Here is a 14,400-nt window from a genome sequence, read left to right as displayed (position 1 = left end):
ACATTTCCGAACTTAATAATCCAACAAATTCCAAAACATAAGCCAACATTTTAAGATCGTCAACCCTGCGACCGAACAAGCCGCGAGCTTACGGGGCGGGGGAGCACTACAGCGCCCTCCCCGAGGATTGTTTGATTCAAAAAAGTCGCGGTGATAAATTAAGACTCTCATTTTCGGCGAGATACGGCCGTGGCTCTAGGCCCTCCGAAAGTTTCCGCGATAAGGGTGAGGGCTCCCCCACGACATGCAGGCTCGACTCGCGACACAGCTGCATTTTTCCAGGGAGATCCCAGTCCCGGGCCCTGCATGTTAATGAACTCTGCAGAAAAAGAAAGTTGGAGAGATTTTGAACTTGATAGCGAGGGCCGCGAGCGCTTTCGTCGTTCTCTTGATGGAGGTGTAACTTCTCAAGTTATCGGTTTGAATTCTGTTGTGAATATACAAGTAGAGTGCCATACTATATTCGCGGCGATAAAAGCAACCCTTCCGTAAGAGGGCACGACTTTCCCGCATTTCTTCGTCGTTGTGAAAAAGAAAGGCAAAAGCGAACGTTTACTTTGAGGATATTTGTAGGATACCATTAAATGAAAAAAGAAAGAGAAAATTAAATGAAATTAAAAAGTGTAAAAATTCCTAAAAAAAATCATCGTAATCCTTTGCTTTTAAAGTTATATTCTTAACTCTTACTTGGAATTCAATAAAATTGTTCTTCTTATGCTTCCTATTTTAGAATCTCCTTAAACCATACCGTAAGTCACAATGTATGAGCCGTGCTCACAGTTGTTCCTTAACTAGACCCTCTAAGGAGGCCTCATCATGGTTTTCGTTGTGATTAAGGGATCTTTAAGAACGCCTTTAACGTAACATCATGAAGAAGATAATTTTTGCAAACTCGAGTAACATTCAGTGGTTCAGCTTTGGACATCAATCCTTACGATGAATTACAATGATTTGCCAATGGCAGAAATAGAACATTCGAAAGAAAACATATTCCAAGTTTCGCAAAATTGGTTACAGGACTTTTGGTCCAATTTTTTTTGTCCATAAATTTTTTCGTCCAATTTATTTTGTCCACGACTTTTTGTCCTTGAAATCTGGTCCAAGTTAAATTCGTCCTGGTAAATAGTTAGTCCTACGCATTTGTTCGTCCAGTGGTATTAGGTCACATTTCTGTGGTCCAGTAAGGTAAAAAAGTTATGTCCAAAACTCACGTCCAATGAGGCCGTTTCAGCTATTTCCTTTCAGCTTTCAGCTACTTTCAGTCATCGTCTGAGTCTTCTTCGTCCGAGTCCGGTGGATCTGCGCGTGGCGTGTGCAACTTGAGGTGGTACGCACATGCTCGGAGGTACTTCTTAAGTGAGTTCGTGTCCTTGTAATGTTGGTAATTTCGGACGATGTTGGCAATCATTGCCTGATTGGTAGTGTACTTCTTGCTCACCGGTGGTTTAAAGCGGCGATGACCCCCCCGAGCCTGTGTTAACGTACGCTCTGTGTCCTGTTGAACCTTTTTAAAAGCGTCAATGAGCTTCCAAATGTTAGCATGATGCGTGCCGACGATTTGGTTGAATTTTGAGTGAAAGCCCTCAACTGCGTTGTTTGTTCTAATACGATCTGCCAAAACTAAGTTGTAGACGTTCCATGTTTCGGGAGGGAATAGGGGAGGTACCGCACGTCTTCTTCCCCGAGCTGGTTTGCCACGCACGTACGTGTGGTCAACGTACGTCGCAAATTCGATTAAAGCGTCGTCTATTTCCTCATAGAGAAAAATGAAAGTTTCCACCAAATCTGCAGGAGGGATGAACGGCAGAGCCATGAGTTCCAGTAAGTTATGTCGTAACTCGGGTTCTTCTGTATTTAAATAATCGGCCCGCAGCCCTCGGCTAACAATCTGACGCCATAAGGACTGGGAAAAGTGGAATAAGCAACCGACGATGCGAGCGTTGGGGAATGCTTCTTTTACCGCGTTTATATTTGCTGCTTCAAAGTCAGTATTTAAAAATTGAAAGCTGAAATGAATATCTAGTTCGGCTGCTATGTCCTTCACTTGACGGTATATGTCTGCATACGTGCCCTCATCTTTTCGTGTCGTTAAAACAAAAAGAAATGGGAAGACAGTGTCCAAAATGACTCCGTGCAGAGTGTACAGTTGAAGGAATTGCCGCGGTACAACTTTAAAAGTTCCATTAGTCAGAAGTGTATCACTCGCTGCCAAAATCCTAAGATTCTCACTGGCTGAAAAGATCAGTGTACGATTGGCACCCTCACGACCACTGTCGTACAGTAAAAATAGCTGATCAGATCGAGTTCTATCATAAGGATCGGTTATCTCAAAATTTACCGATTTGGGGATGGTTTATCAACAAATGTCACCCACACTAATAAAATTTCAAAACAAAAATATATACCGTCATTGAATTTTAAACGAAAATTTTAAAATAACCTCTTCGATGTTTTTTCTTTCGATGTTGGGATTAAATTTAAGGGTCTCCATAGCTACGAAATAAATTGATCTTAACGCCAATTGATTCACACGCCACGCGCAGATCCACCGGACTCGGACGAAGAAGACTCAGACGATGACTGAAAGTAGCTGAAAGCTGAAAGGAAGTAGCTGAAACGGCCTCATTGGACGTGAGTTTTGGACATAACTTTTTTACCTCACTGGACCACAGAAATGTGACCTAATACCACTGGACGAACAAATGCGTAGGACTAACTATTTACCAGGACGAATTTAACTTGGACCAGATTTCAAGGACAAAAAGTCGTGGACAAAATAAATTGGACGAAAAAATTTGTGGACCAAAAAAATTGGACCAAAAGTCCTATAACCGCAAAATTTAAGGTAGGTCCCTACTTCCTTTAAAGTTTGTCAAAGTCCTCATTTATTTCTTTTGTGTTGCTTATTTTTAGCGACGGCGAATCATTTTAACGTCTGGTGAGGATCAATTTTCAAAGTTGAATCGGAAATTTGAATTCTTAACAAGTTTTGCAAAAATTGTCTTACCTATGATGTTACATTAAAAGCGGCCTCAAACATCTCTGAGCCGCAATGTAAACCATATGGGGCCTCTCTAAAGTAAAAAGTTGTTCAAGGAACAACCGTAAGCACGGTCCATACATTGTGACTTGCGTTGGTTTAAAAAGATGCTTAACATAGAAACAGGATAAAAGCAATTTTTTAGAATCTCGAGCAAGATTTAAGCGTATACATTTAAGGAGTAGATCTTTCCAAGGGATTCCAATGGTTTTTTAAGAATTTTTGCAAGATTTAATTCACTTTTGTTTACTTGGTAGTGCCTTGCAAGTATATTTAAAATATAATTTTCCTTTTTCCTTTCTTTTTACAAGGATAAAGAAACGTGCGAAGGTCTTTCAAACACCCCTCAATCAGATTGTAAACTGTATGGGGTCCTTTAAAGAAATGAGCTTTTTGAGAACGATATAACAACAGGCCTAAAAGGTAAAACCGCCGCTTTAATAATTTGGAAACGGAACGCGAATAACTCTCTGAGCAGACATTTGCACGACAAAGGGGGATGGCTCCGAGCGCGAGAGATCTCAGGACCACTCGAGAGGCTGAAAAATGTCGGCGAAATGAAGAGTGGCCGGAGGTGAGCAACACATGCACGGGAGCAATTAGGAGAGCAAGATTCGAGGGGGAATAAATATTAAATGGGAGCGCGGTGCCCTACGTTGTACCTTGGCGATAATTTCCAACGGAAACTTATCCGGGTGCACCCCTTCGGCTATCCTCTTTGCAGTGCCGGCCAGTTGTGAAACACATCCGCATCTGGGCTTGGGTACGTGGATCCTGACCCACCGTGTCCTACGCTGATGCCGAGTTGTCGTCGTCTGACCTCTTGTACACTGGAAAAAAAAACACATTGGATCTAGATTCCAGACTCTTGAAAACATTGACAAGAAAAAATACTCTTGATTCAATCGGATTTTTGCTTGAATCAAAACGAAATCGGCTTAAATTAAGAGGCTTGGTTCTTGATTTAAGCAAAAATCCGATTGAATCAAGAGTATTTTTTCTTGTCGATGTTTTTAGGAGTCCGGACCCTAGATCCAACGTTTTTTTTTTTTTTTTTTTTTTTTTTTTTTTTTTCCAGTGTAAGGTTAAAGATTAACTACCAAATTGAATAGTGTGTACAAAGAACTATCTACATGCGAATTACTTCAAACGGCGTGTCGCATTGTCCCTGTTCTTAAATTAGGTTATGATTGACTTCGTTGTAAATACTTAGTTCTTTATAGCATAAATGCGTCCATAACGTAACGTTACTATGAGCATTCTTATATTTTTGCTCACCACACTACAGAGCAGACATATTAAATTTGAACCGAAGAAACTGACAATTCTTTAAAAATTCAATTAATGAAAAAGGTTCGAAACATTTCTATCACATCGTCGCTTTTCTGACGTAAAAGCATATCTCTATGTTCATATCAATTCCGGAAAGCATACACCCCAGAGCTCACGTGGAAATAAAGTTCGGTCTTTAAGTCAGAGAAATGACGATATGTGAAAAAAAAAGTTGTTGAGATTGTATTTAATCTGACCTACCAGGCTTGAAAGTTCATTAGACCGATGTTGCAAAGCACAGGTTGCAGAACTATTAAGGCCAATGTTTTCCGTCAAGTCTCTTTACAAATAAGCGAGACTCAAAATCACCTGCATCTTAATTTTTCTCGTGACTGCCCCTCAATTTTTCGTTATTCACTGGCGGCTTCAATTTAGATTTTTCGAATACTGCAACATTACAAACGTCCTTCAACCTTTAATCCGATATCATCGAGCAACTTATGCGAAACCACCCGATCAAATTCTGTTCAAATTGATTTACACCACATATACTTTTAAAAAATTGACCTCGGACCCTAGCCCCCCCCCCCAAATTTTAGCGTACCCCAAAATCGTTTGACATGCATAAAAAGACCATAGATATTGTGTTCTTTGCAAATTTGGAATGAAATCGAACAGAAATTATGAGATATCGCTGTAAACATATTTGGGGGACGCCGGACGGACGGACACACATTTTTTCAAGTATGTTTATTTTGACTCCAGGGGCCTTAAAACGTCTAGAAATTATGAAATTTCAACTTTTTTTTCCTAGGAGAATGTACTTCCTCTCTACCCTAGGAGAGCGCGAAAGTAAAAATCTTCTCCATATGCCAGCGGTATCATTTTCAATCACCTCATCCGATGGGAACTTCAAAACCCCCTTCGACCAGACAACACGGAGCCGGGGCTTTAAGCTGTGCTTGCGGGAGGACTCCCTCTCCCCCTCCTCTCCATCCCCCCCACCAGATCGAGCTTTGTCCGTCCGGCGGAACAATGAACGGGGTTGCCCGGGCTCGCGGCGAGATTAAGCTCGAGCGATAGGTAGTAAACAATTTTCTGAAACAGGGAAACTTAATTCCGCCCTGGCCCGGCCACTGCCGTCGCCGCCGCCACCGCACCACCAGAAGCTCGTTTTCAATTAAGCTTCGCCCAACTTTTAACTCGACGCCCCTTGCCCCGGGCTCCGGGTCACCGTGTCAGGTCGAGTGCGGTTCTCGCGGTGTCTAGGAATTTGGTGGGGGGGGGGGGGACTAGCAGGCCCCCTGCGGCTCATCACTACACAAGAGAAGAAACAGCAGGCATAGGGATATGAAAAACATAAAAAGTTCGACTGAAAAGATCTGAACAAGATTGCAAATTTTCGGCTATCCAAAGTATAAATGCTCTGCCCTGGAGCATCAAACAACAACTCCGCGATGGTGAGGGAAGGAAATTCTTCAATTTACTTAGAAATCTTCCCTTAGGCAAGGTATTTTATGATGTAAACGAATTTCTGACTTCAACTGATGAATAGCATTCTACCTACTACCGCTTAATTTAACATATTACAATTATAATTTATATTTTTAATTATTGTACATTGTAATTCCTATTGTTCTTTGACTTGTGCCATAGCTCCAATAATGGGGCTTTAATGTATGGAAATAAAATAAATAAGTAAACAAATAAACAAATGCATACAGTAAGGAAAATTAACCGACGTTTCGTTTTAATATGAGGAGTAGAATACAAAGTAACCCACACACTGAAAAAAATATGGTAGATTTTATCATACTCAGATAGTGATCCGAGTGTGGTAATTAACACCAAACTCTTACGTAGCATTTACCATACTTTGGTCTTCGAATCGAAAAAAGTAACTTAAAGTAGCCAAAAGCACTGAAATTTTCAACTGTGTATAAGGTCCCTCCTGCGGCTCAACTCCGTTAAGTCTCCTTTACACATAAAAATAAACGCATTCGGAAACTCGGCTAACATCACAGAAAAAAAAGTGAAGTTGGTTTAACAACATTCTGGATGTAAAAAAGTGTGCGAGCTCTTATACAAAATGCTGAATTAACAGCTACAGCAGTTATTTTAGCAATGTAAAGATGTAAAACTAACTGCCGTGGCGGGTAATTCAGCATTGTGTAGTTCTCGGACACTTTTTCACATTCACAATATTAAATCAACTCCACTTTTTTTTCGGTGATCCGTGTCAAATCGGGGAAGCTCATGAGACAACTGAGAATTAGGAAATTAAGTTGGAGGAAGATATTGGGTCTCTTTTCACAGATCCGATCCCGTTTTAGTTCGACCTTGCATCTCACTGCAAAACGTCTAACAACGTAGATAGACTAATTTCGTCTAGATCCGTCCATGAAACACTCTCTTCTCCCGATTTTCAACTCCCCCGAAACATTTCCATTTAAACCCCACCGAGCTCAACTTGAAGGATTGATCCCTAGAAACGTCGCCTAAAAGGAACCAGCCGCTCCCGTCTTAACTCGGATCCCCACGCGGGCAAAAATTCGAGGCTCGGGACCTCTGCCGCGCTGACAAAAACAACCTATCTTACAAAGCCTTCCGATTGGAGATACAACGTTTGGACTTAGGGAGTTGGCGGAGGAAGTCGTATAATCCGCTTGCGGTGGCGTTCCGAATCTGCCGCTCAGGCTCGACCGGTGCTAATTAGCCCTTTCAGTACCTTTCAGGCCCTTTCAGCGCCGAGCACAAAAGCTCGCTCTCCTCGGCGAAAACGACGTATCCCGGTGGTTTTTGGATTAGGGTTAGGTGGTTTTGGCTGAGAGCGTCTTGATGCCGGTGATATTTTCCTTTGTGGAATTAATTAGTTGCTACATGACTCCGCCACAGTGCGCGGCGCGGCGGGACCGCAGTCTTGAGTTTATTTGAAGATGGATCACCAGGTTTCCTCGGTGCCGGCTAATAAGCTCCCGTCGTCAGGGACGGGAAGGGATTCGGGTTCAAGTGGGTGGGGGTCCCCGGGATAGACCGCCGGGGGATGACCGCTAGACATTAGAAATTCACGCAGAATAAGCGGAAATTCACGGTATTAGACTTAAAATATTAATATCAGAGCACCAAAGTTGAAACAGACCGAAGTCTAATTTTTGGTGTATTTTCCGAGGAAAATACGCTATTCTTTGTAATTGACGTTATTAAAAGGAGATAAAATGTCTTGCATTTCAACGTTATTTGACTTTTTACTGAATTTTTAGAGATAATAAATATACATGAAATTCACTCACTATTGAAAAGTTTTTTTTTTCTGTTTTTTTTTTTTTTCTTTTTTGGCATTAACTCTCGTAAAAATCATTACCGTGAAAATTGTTTAAAACAAGGCATTCTTAAGTTAAAATTTTGACTGAATGAAAAAAAAATGTCAAAGTTTCGCTGTAAACTTGTCTGACCTCTCTATTGGGAAAAATTCTCTGACTTTTCCAGTTTTTCCCTGACTTTTCCAGTTTTTCCCAGACTTTTCAAAGACTAGCCACTCTACATTAGCATTTCAAAACCCTCCAGTCGGGGATCTGTGTGTGCAAAACAAAATCGAATAAACAAGCAATAGTATTTTCTCATTACGAAATGTAGTTCACATGTTCACAGAATTTTAAATTCGTGGTCTCCTAGTTGTATCACGAAATGTTGTTTAACTTTTTTTTTGTAAAAACTAACTTTAGTCCACCCAGCATTTTATACGCTACAAATCCGGAGCAACACAATTTTCATTCCTGGAAACTACGAATAAAACTTCCGATTTCCCGGTAAAGTTAAGTATCACTTGTTCGCGCGGATAGCATAGCCGTGCTTAGGAGGAACACCGTATGGACATTCGAGAGTTGCCAAATTTTCCTTGATAAAACATGTATTTTAGACGACATTCATGCATGTTTTTCCTTGAAATTTTCAGAAATTTTAGATTATATTGCGTACAAAATAGTCTGAAAATTTTGCAGGAAAATACGTACAATTATCCCAGCTTATTCGAGTTTTATCGAAGGAAATTTGGCAACTCCTGACGGTTCATACGGCGTTTTTCCTTAGCACGGCAGTGCTCATGACCACTAAAGCACGATGAAACGGCAAACGCCCGTTCCAGCGTTGCAAATTGTGAGATAACTCTCCGATCACTCCGGAACAAAGCTATGCGAATGATGCAAATTTTGTGCGAACTCCGACAAGTTGATCCCTGCTAGCCTCAGGGGTTTCTGTGCAGAGCAGCGTGCTCATTCGCATGAAAGGCTCCAAATATCGCTAATACCTGCGAACAACGTGAAAAATTCCTTTGGCTCCAGCCATCCAAACTTTCCGGGGCTGTGCATTTGGACGCTGAGCTCGCGATGAGAATGTTACCAGGGTATCTATTTCTGCATGCTCAGGGGAAAATAATTTCCTGACTTTTCCGGGTTTTCTTTGATCAGAACACCCGAAATTCTGAGCTTTTTTATCAATGAGCGAACCAATGGATGACTTAAAGTAAAAAGGAGCAATATTTACAATTATTGAAATGTTTAAAAATAAAATCAGGAATTCATCTCTACGTCGTGATTTCTTAAAAAGTTGGATCCATCAGTCGTAAAAATTCATTGGATGTGGAAAAATTGAGCGAGAGGACAACTCCTTTCTTGTCCAAGAACAGCTTCCTATTTTACTTATCATTTTTAAGTTATTTTCCTGAATTTTTCAGATTTTTCTGTTTTCCAGCCTGATGAACACTGCATTTACGTTCTATCTTTTAACTCTGCAAGTATGTTAATATTTCATAAGCTCGAAGATTGGAGGACGTAAATATTAATGATGCGTAGATTTTGGAGAGGTTTTCTTAGCGAGATTATCCTTTCCTTTAATGGCACTTTCATTGAATGATTTTAATCGAAATTGAAATTTGAATTCACATGAAACAATCTACTAAAAACATAGTATTTTCTACACCCATGGTGAATTGGAAAAACGCCGAATAAGTACCTAAAGATATTAAAACCACCCCTGATGTCATCAAAATCATCTTAAAAGTAGTTTTGAAATAATTGCTATTTTTTTGGCGAATTCAATCTTATGAGACCAACTGATAGAAAAAAAAAACCAATACTAAATCTGTTATCACTGTATCACTGTTATCACAAGTATTTTCCACCGCCGCTTATTTTGTATGCTTGTTGCGCTTATTCATCTGCCAATTATGTAGTTAAAATTCTTGTTTAGCTATTAAAACTACATGTAGTTAAAATTCAACAGCTCTTTTGTTACCAGTATGTAGTTTGGCTTTCCTATTTGCCCTAAGGATGGCTCCAAGGCGATCCAAAAAGGCTTTCAGGCTTTGACTCATTGCCTATGTAAGTAATAATTAATAAATGTATAGCACCATGATTCCTATTTTTATCATCATTCTAAAAGTAAAATCAGTAATCAAATAAATTTATCAAAGCTGAATGTACAATGCGAGTTATCTTATTTTCATTATAATGCACGTTTATCCACACTTCTTCTCTGCGTTGTGTGCCTATGATTTTATTTTTAGTTCAAATCGTACATTTTATATCACTTTTATTCTCGGTTTCTTGTATATTTTCCAGGTTTGCTCGAGATCATCAGTGAAGAACGGAGTCGTGTAGGGGAAGGAGTTGTAAAGCAGTAAAACACTTGTGAGGAAAATTAACAAACAGTTTAACCGTTTAGCACTGCTGGTGCAATAAAAGGTCACTGAAACTGCTGGAAGCATTATCACAATGAAAAGAACTCGCGAAGGAGACTGGGAATAAGCGAAATCTATTCTCGGGCCCTTTGGAAATTCAGGCGCCATATGTTACAAATGACCCACTAAGTTTTGACCTAGATTTACGAGATCGCGTAATGGAATCCACAATACTTGTTCTACAGAGAAAAGAGGGGCAAGAAGAAAAGTTTCGTAAATACACATGCTCTGAAAAGCACAACGATTTGGATACTTCATGGCCTTTTTGGAGCCTATTAGAGCACAAGCAGAGACTCTTTGTAGCATCATGCAGGATTTTGTCCGAGAGCTTTCAGAACATTTGAAAATTTTGAAAATGTACAGACAGTTTGAATTAAAATTGTTTATCCGGTGAAATCATTTTTCTTCTTTTTCCCACGCTAAATCTGCACGTTCCATAGATACTATTTTCAAAACAGTGGTCGATTTTAAATGCATTTTTACCTGTACTGGATGCTCGGTCATGTACTAAGACTATGTGATTAGATAAAGTTCTTACCAGGAGTCTGAAACAAACGAAGAAATTCACATAATTCAACATTTTAACAATCGTTATTAGCCCAACCTTTTCAAGGATAATGAAAAATTTTGTGAAAAATCATCAAAAATTCATTGAGGGGCTTTTTTCATGCCATTCTAAGTTCAGCTTATTAAGTCCGTATTTTTCAATGCAGATTACCCAGATGTTCGTCAGACACTAAAGGGTGATAGAATGACAAAGCATTGAAGGAGAATTTAGTGCTTTTGACTTTCTTTTAAAATTTTGGAAGATGAAATTTTCAATCTTTCGTTTCTTCCTTTCGTTTCTTTCTTACGTTTCATGCCACTCTGCTTCAGGACCAAGATGCTGGAAATCTCCGGGATCCACGGACCTCCCGTGCGGACGCGGGCGCGGCGGGAACATAGCTTCGCGTGCGAGGAAGTGATTTACACGCGGGCGAGCACTCGCACTCGCACTCGCAACTCGCAACTCGCGGAAAGATGAAAAATGTCCCCGACCAACTTCCCCTCGCGCCGCGCCGCCCGTTCCAAGTTTATTAGACCTGCAACCGTGTTGGTACGCACTCGCGTTTGTTGTGCGATTCCTCCGCTTTTCCCTAGCGAGGGCTCCCGGGAACTGGCACCGCTCCAGGTCGTAAGATATTAATTAACCGGGTATTAATGATCATCGTCGTCGATTTCCAGACCATGGGATGAGGACTCGTGATACGGTGGGATATGATGTTTAGAGGTTGGACTTAAAAACCGCGTAAAACCTTTAGCTTTTTTTGGAATTTTCGCGAAAGTTGGACACTTCTCAGGGGTAGACGAATCGGTCTCATGACTTACAATTTTGAAATGGATGTTCTTAATTGAAATATTTTTTTGGGATTTACACGAAGAAAAAAACCTCGTGCGTGGGACCCGAAGTTTAGGTCATATGGATCTGAAGTTTTCGGATTGAGCATCTGAACACTTTACGTCTAGCTGTCGAGGTTCGGATCACACATCTGAAACTTCAGTTCTTACATCTTAAGTACTTCAGATGTGAGAACCGAAGTTCTTCGGATTTGAGAACCGAAGTTCTTCGGATGTGAAAACGGAAGTGCTTCAGATGTAAGAACTGAAGTTTCAGATGTGTGATCCAAACCTCAGCAGCTGGACCTAAAGTGTTCAGATGCTCAATTCGAAAACTTCAGAGATCCATATGACCTAAACTTCGGGTCCTACGCACGAAGTTTTTTTCTCCGTGTAGAACTACTATTTTTCGCTATTCCATGAGAATACTTACCTGCATCAGAAAAACTAATGGCACAAACTGTGTCTCTAAAATGAGCCGTCAATTGTACTTCTCTATTACAAACTGTAATCCAGTTGTACGACATCAGATTTCCTGATACATGCCGTTTTCCAGTTTATGCTGATGGTAGACACCCTGTAAAAATAGTTCAGTTGCTCTTTTTTATGACCTAAGTTTCCCACTTCATGACACCTGGAGATCACTTACGAGAATAACGCTGATAGTTTGGAGAGCAAAAATAATTTTCCCCATGAGCGCTGACGCGGGAGAACTTGGCTAGGAGCATAGCTTTTAAAATAACGAGGAAAGGGACGAGCGGGGGACGGGGAGAAAACCCTCCCTTGTGATAGCTGATAGAGAGGATGGTCGGATAAAAACTTCTCAAGTGAAGCATTAAAACTAGAAGAAAGTGTTCAAAGATTCCTCCCGGATACAGTTTAAACTTCCAGACTTTCTCGCCCCGCACCCTTCCGCGTCCCCGGGCTTTGACAATCAAACCCTAAAATAATGTCACCGTAGGAGTTTCTCATGCGCAAATTAAATTATCCGCAAGGGCGAAAGTTTTGAAAAAGTTGCACCTCCGGTGATTTTCAGGCTGGATTTCAGCGATGCAGGGGCGTTTAAATCTCCGATTAAAGGCCCGGATACTTGTTGCGAAGCGTCTCGGACCATGAGCGCCGATAATGTACAAGGAACTGGGGATCGTTTTACGGAAATATTGCCTTTTTGAAAGTTTCTAATGTTTGCCAGCCATAAGAATTGGGGCTCTTGGGTGCATAAGGAAACATTTTTCACGAGAGCTATATTAATTACTGTCGAGTGGGTTTGGAAAATCGTATTTTCAAGTTTGCTGGAAAACACTGTCAGGGATCATCCAGCATAATCGAATCGTCAGGTACAAAAGTGCCAGATATAAAAATACGAAAAAATCAGTAGAAACTGTATGCACCAGCCCGTCTTAAGCCCTTTTGAAACTGACCGATTGAATTGAGGCGTTGGGTGCAGCAATGACATTTCTAGGGTGCGGTGTTTCAAAATATTCATTGCTAATTTATATTTGAAAGGGAAACTATTCAGGGAATTTTCTGACATTTTAGTTTTCAAAATTGTAAGATCATGAAGATGTCTCACTAAAAGTTTCAACTAATTTCATGCATTTGCTTTAATTATAATGAATGATACGTTAGCGGAGGCTCTGAGACACCGTAATCTAGAAATGCCCCTTCCTGCACCCCAGCGATTCATAATTCAATTGTGAACGGTTGATTCTTATTTGTGTGGATATTTGTGTGGATATTTGTGTGGATATTTGTGTGGATATTTGTGTGGTTATTTGTGTGGATATTTGTGTGGATATTTGTGTGGTTATTTGTGTGGATATTTGTGTGGATATCGCGCGCGTATCGTTGACTCACAAGACGATTTTTAACTGCTAGGTGTATTTTCCATAAAAATAAACTTAACTCTGAAAAAAAAAAAATAAATAAATAAAAATGTGGTTTAATTTGCGGTTCAAAGTTTAGGAACACGGCGTATAGCTTAATGAAAGTCTTTATAATTTAACCAAAATTATTATTTATCGCCAAATAGCTACCCGGATGACTGTAGTCTTCGCGCTTATCCGAAGGAGGCTGTTTTAAATGAAATTTCCACCCCTCGGGATGGCGCTTTGAAAATATCAGGCCGAGTTACTAAGGGGAGAAGAAACATTTAATAACATCTTTATTGCAGAGGGCTGAATTTTGCACATATTAGAAATCGTTTATTATTAACGAGGAAAAGGAAATTGTGATATATTCGACTATATTTCTTGATTATCGTGAGCATATTTTATAAAGACCATCCTGTGGAAAGAAAAATGAATTGCCTGCCTCGTGGCAATACAAACTTGGGGCGTGATGAGAAGTTCCGACGACCGCTAGGCCTTCGGAAAGTATTATTACTTGCAGTTAGTCAAAAAATCATAGAAATTGGCATAAAAAAACCTTTAAGAGATCACGTCATGTAGTAAATACTATTTTCATGAAGTTTACTTTTCTTCCCATCATTTACTCAATTTCTCATTTATCCTAATATTTTGTGCAAAAAGCCTGTCGTATAAATTCTTTCAAAAAAGGTTCAACACACCCTCTGAATAATTCAAAGTACGAAACTATAGGGAATCGAAGTAACAGAATCGTAAAACAAAAGGCGCCGTATTTAGCACCCGTGAAACAGGATTCCTGGAATCCTATCACCGGGATGGAAAGGATACGTCGGGAAGGGCGCTAAAAATATGAAACTGATACAGCTATCGACTCCCGGAAGGGGAAGGTGACATCGACGAACCCTCCTCCGCGCCAGTTAAGACAAGAGCCTGTCATGCGGCATTCAATTTGTCTCCGAGAATGAGGAGCTAACGCCGGCTCGCCCCACCTTTCAGACACCTCGGAATTGATAAACACAAATTTTATTTATGAAAAAAACGGGGACGGAGTATCTCTAAGCCTTTGAAAGCCATTACGGACAAGTTTGACAGTCCATTCGGCGAGAGCT

General features: G+C 40.4%; 1 protein-coding gene across 1 annotated transcript; it reads right to left on the bottom strand.

Moving 5' to 3' along the window:
* Positions 1–1,007: 1,007 nt before the first annotated feature.
* On the bottom strand, positions 1,008–2,332 carry LOC140224760 (uncharacterized; the record flags this gene model as incomplete). The annotated part of the gene is made up of 1 exon (XM_072301287.1): positions 1,008–2,332. A coding segment is annotated over one exon (1,074 nt), but the record flags the coding sequence as incomplete, so codon positions are not given.
* Positions 2,333–14,400: the final 12,068 nt, after the last annotated feature.

Source organism: Bemisia tabaci, chromosome 6, assembly GCF_918797505.1.
Source record: "Bemisia tabaci chromosome 6, PGI_BMITA_v3".
Lineage (NCBI taxonomy): Eukaryota > Metazoa > Arthropoda > Insecta > Hemiptera > Aleyrodidae > Bemisia > Bemisia tabaci.
The sequence above is the reverse complement of the archived record's forward strand: the minus strand, read 5'-3'. Positions and strand labels throughout refer to the sequence as shown.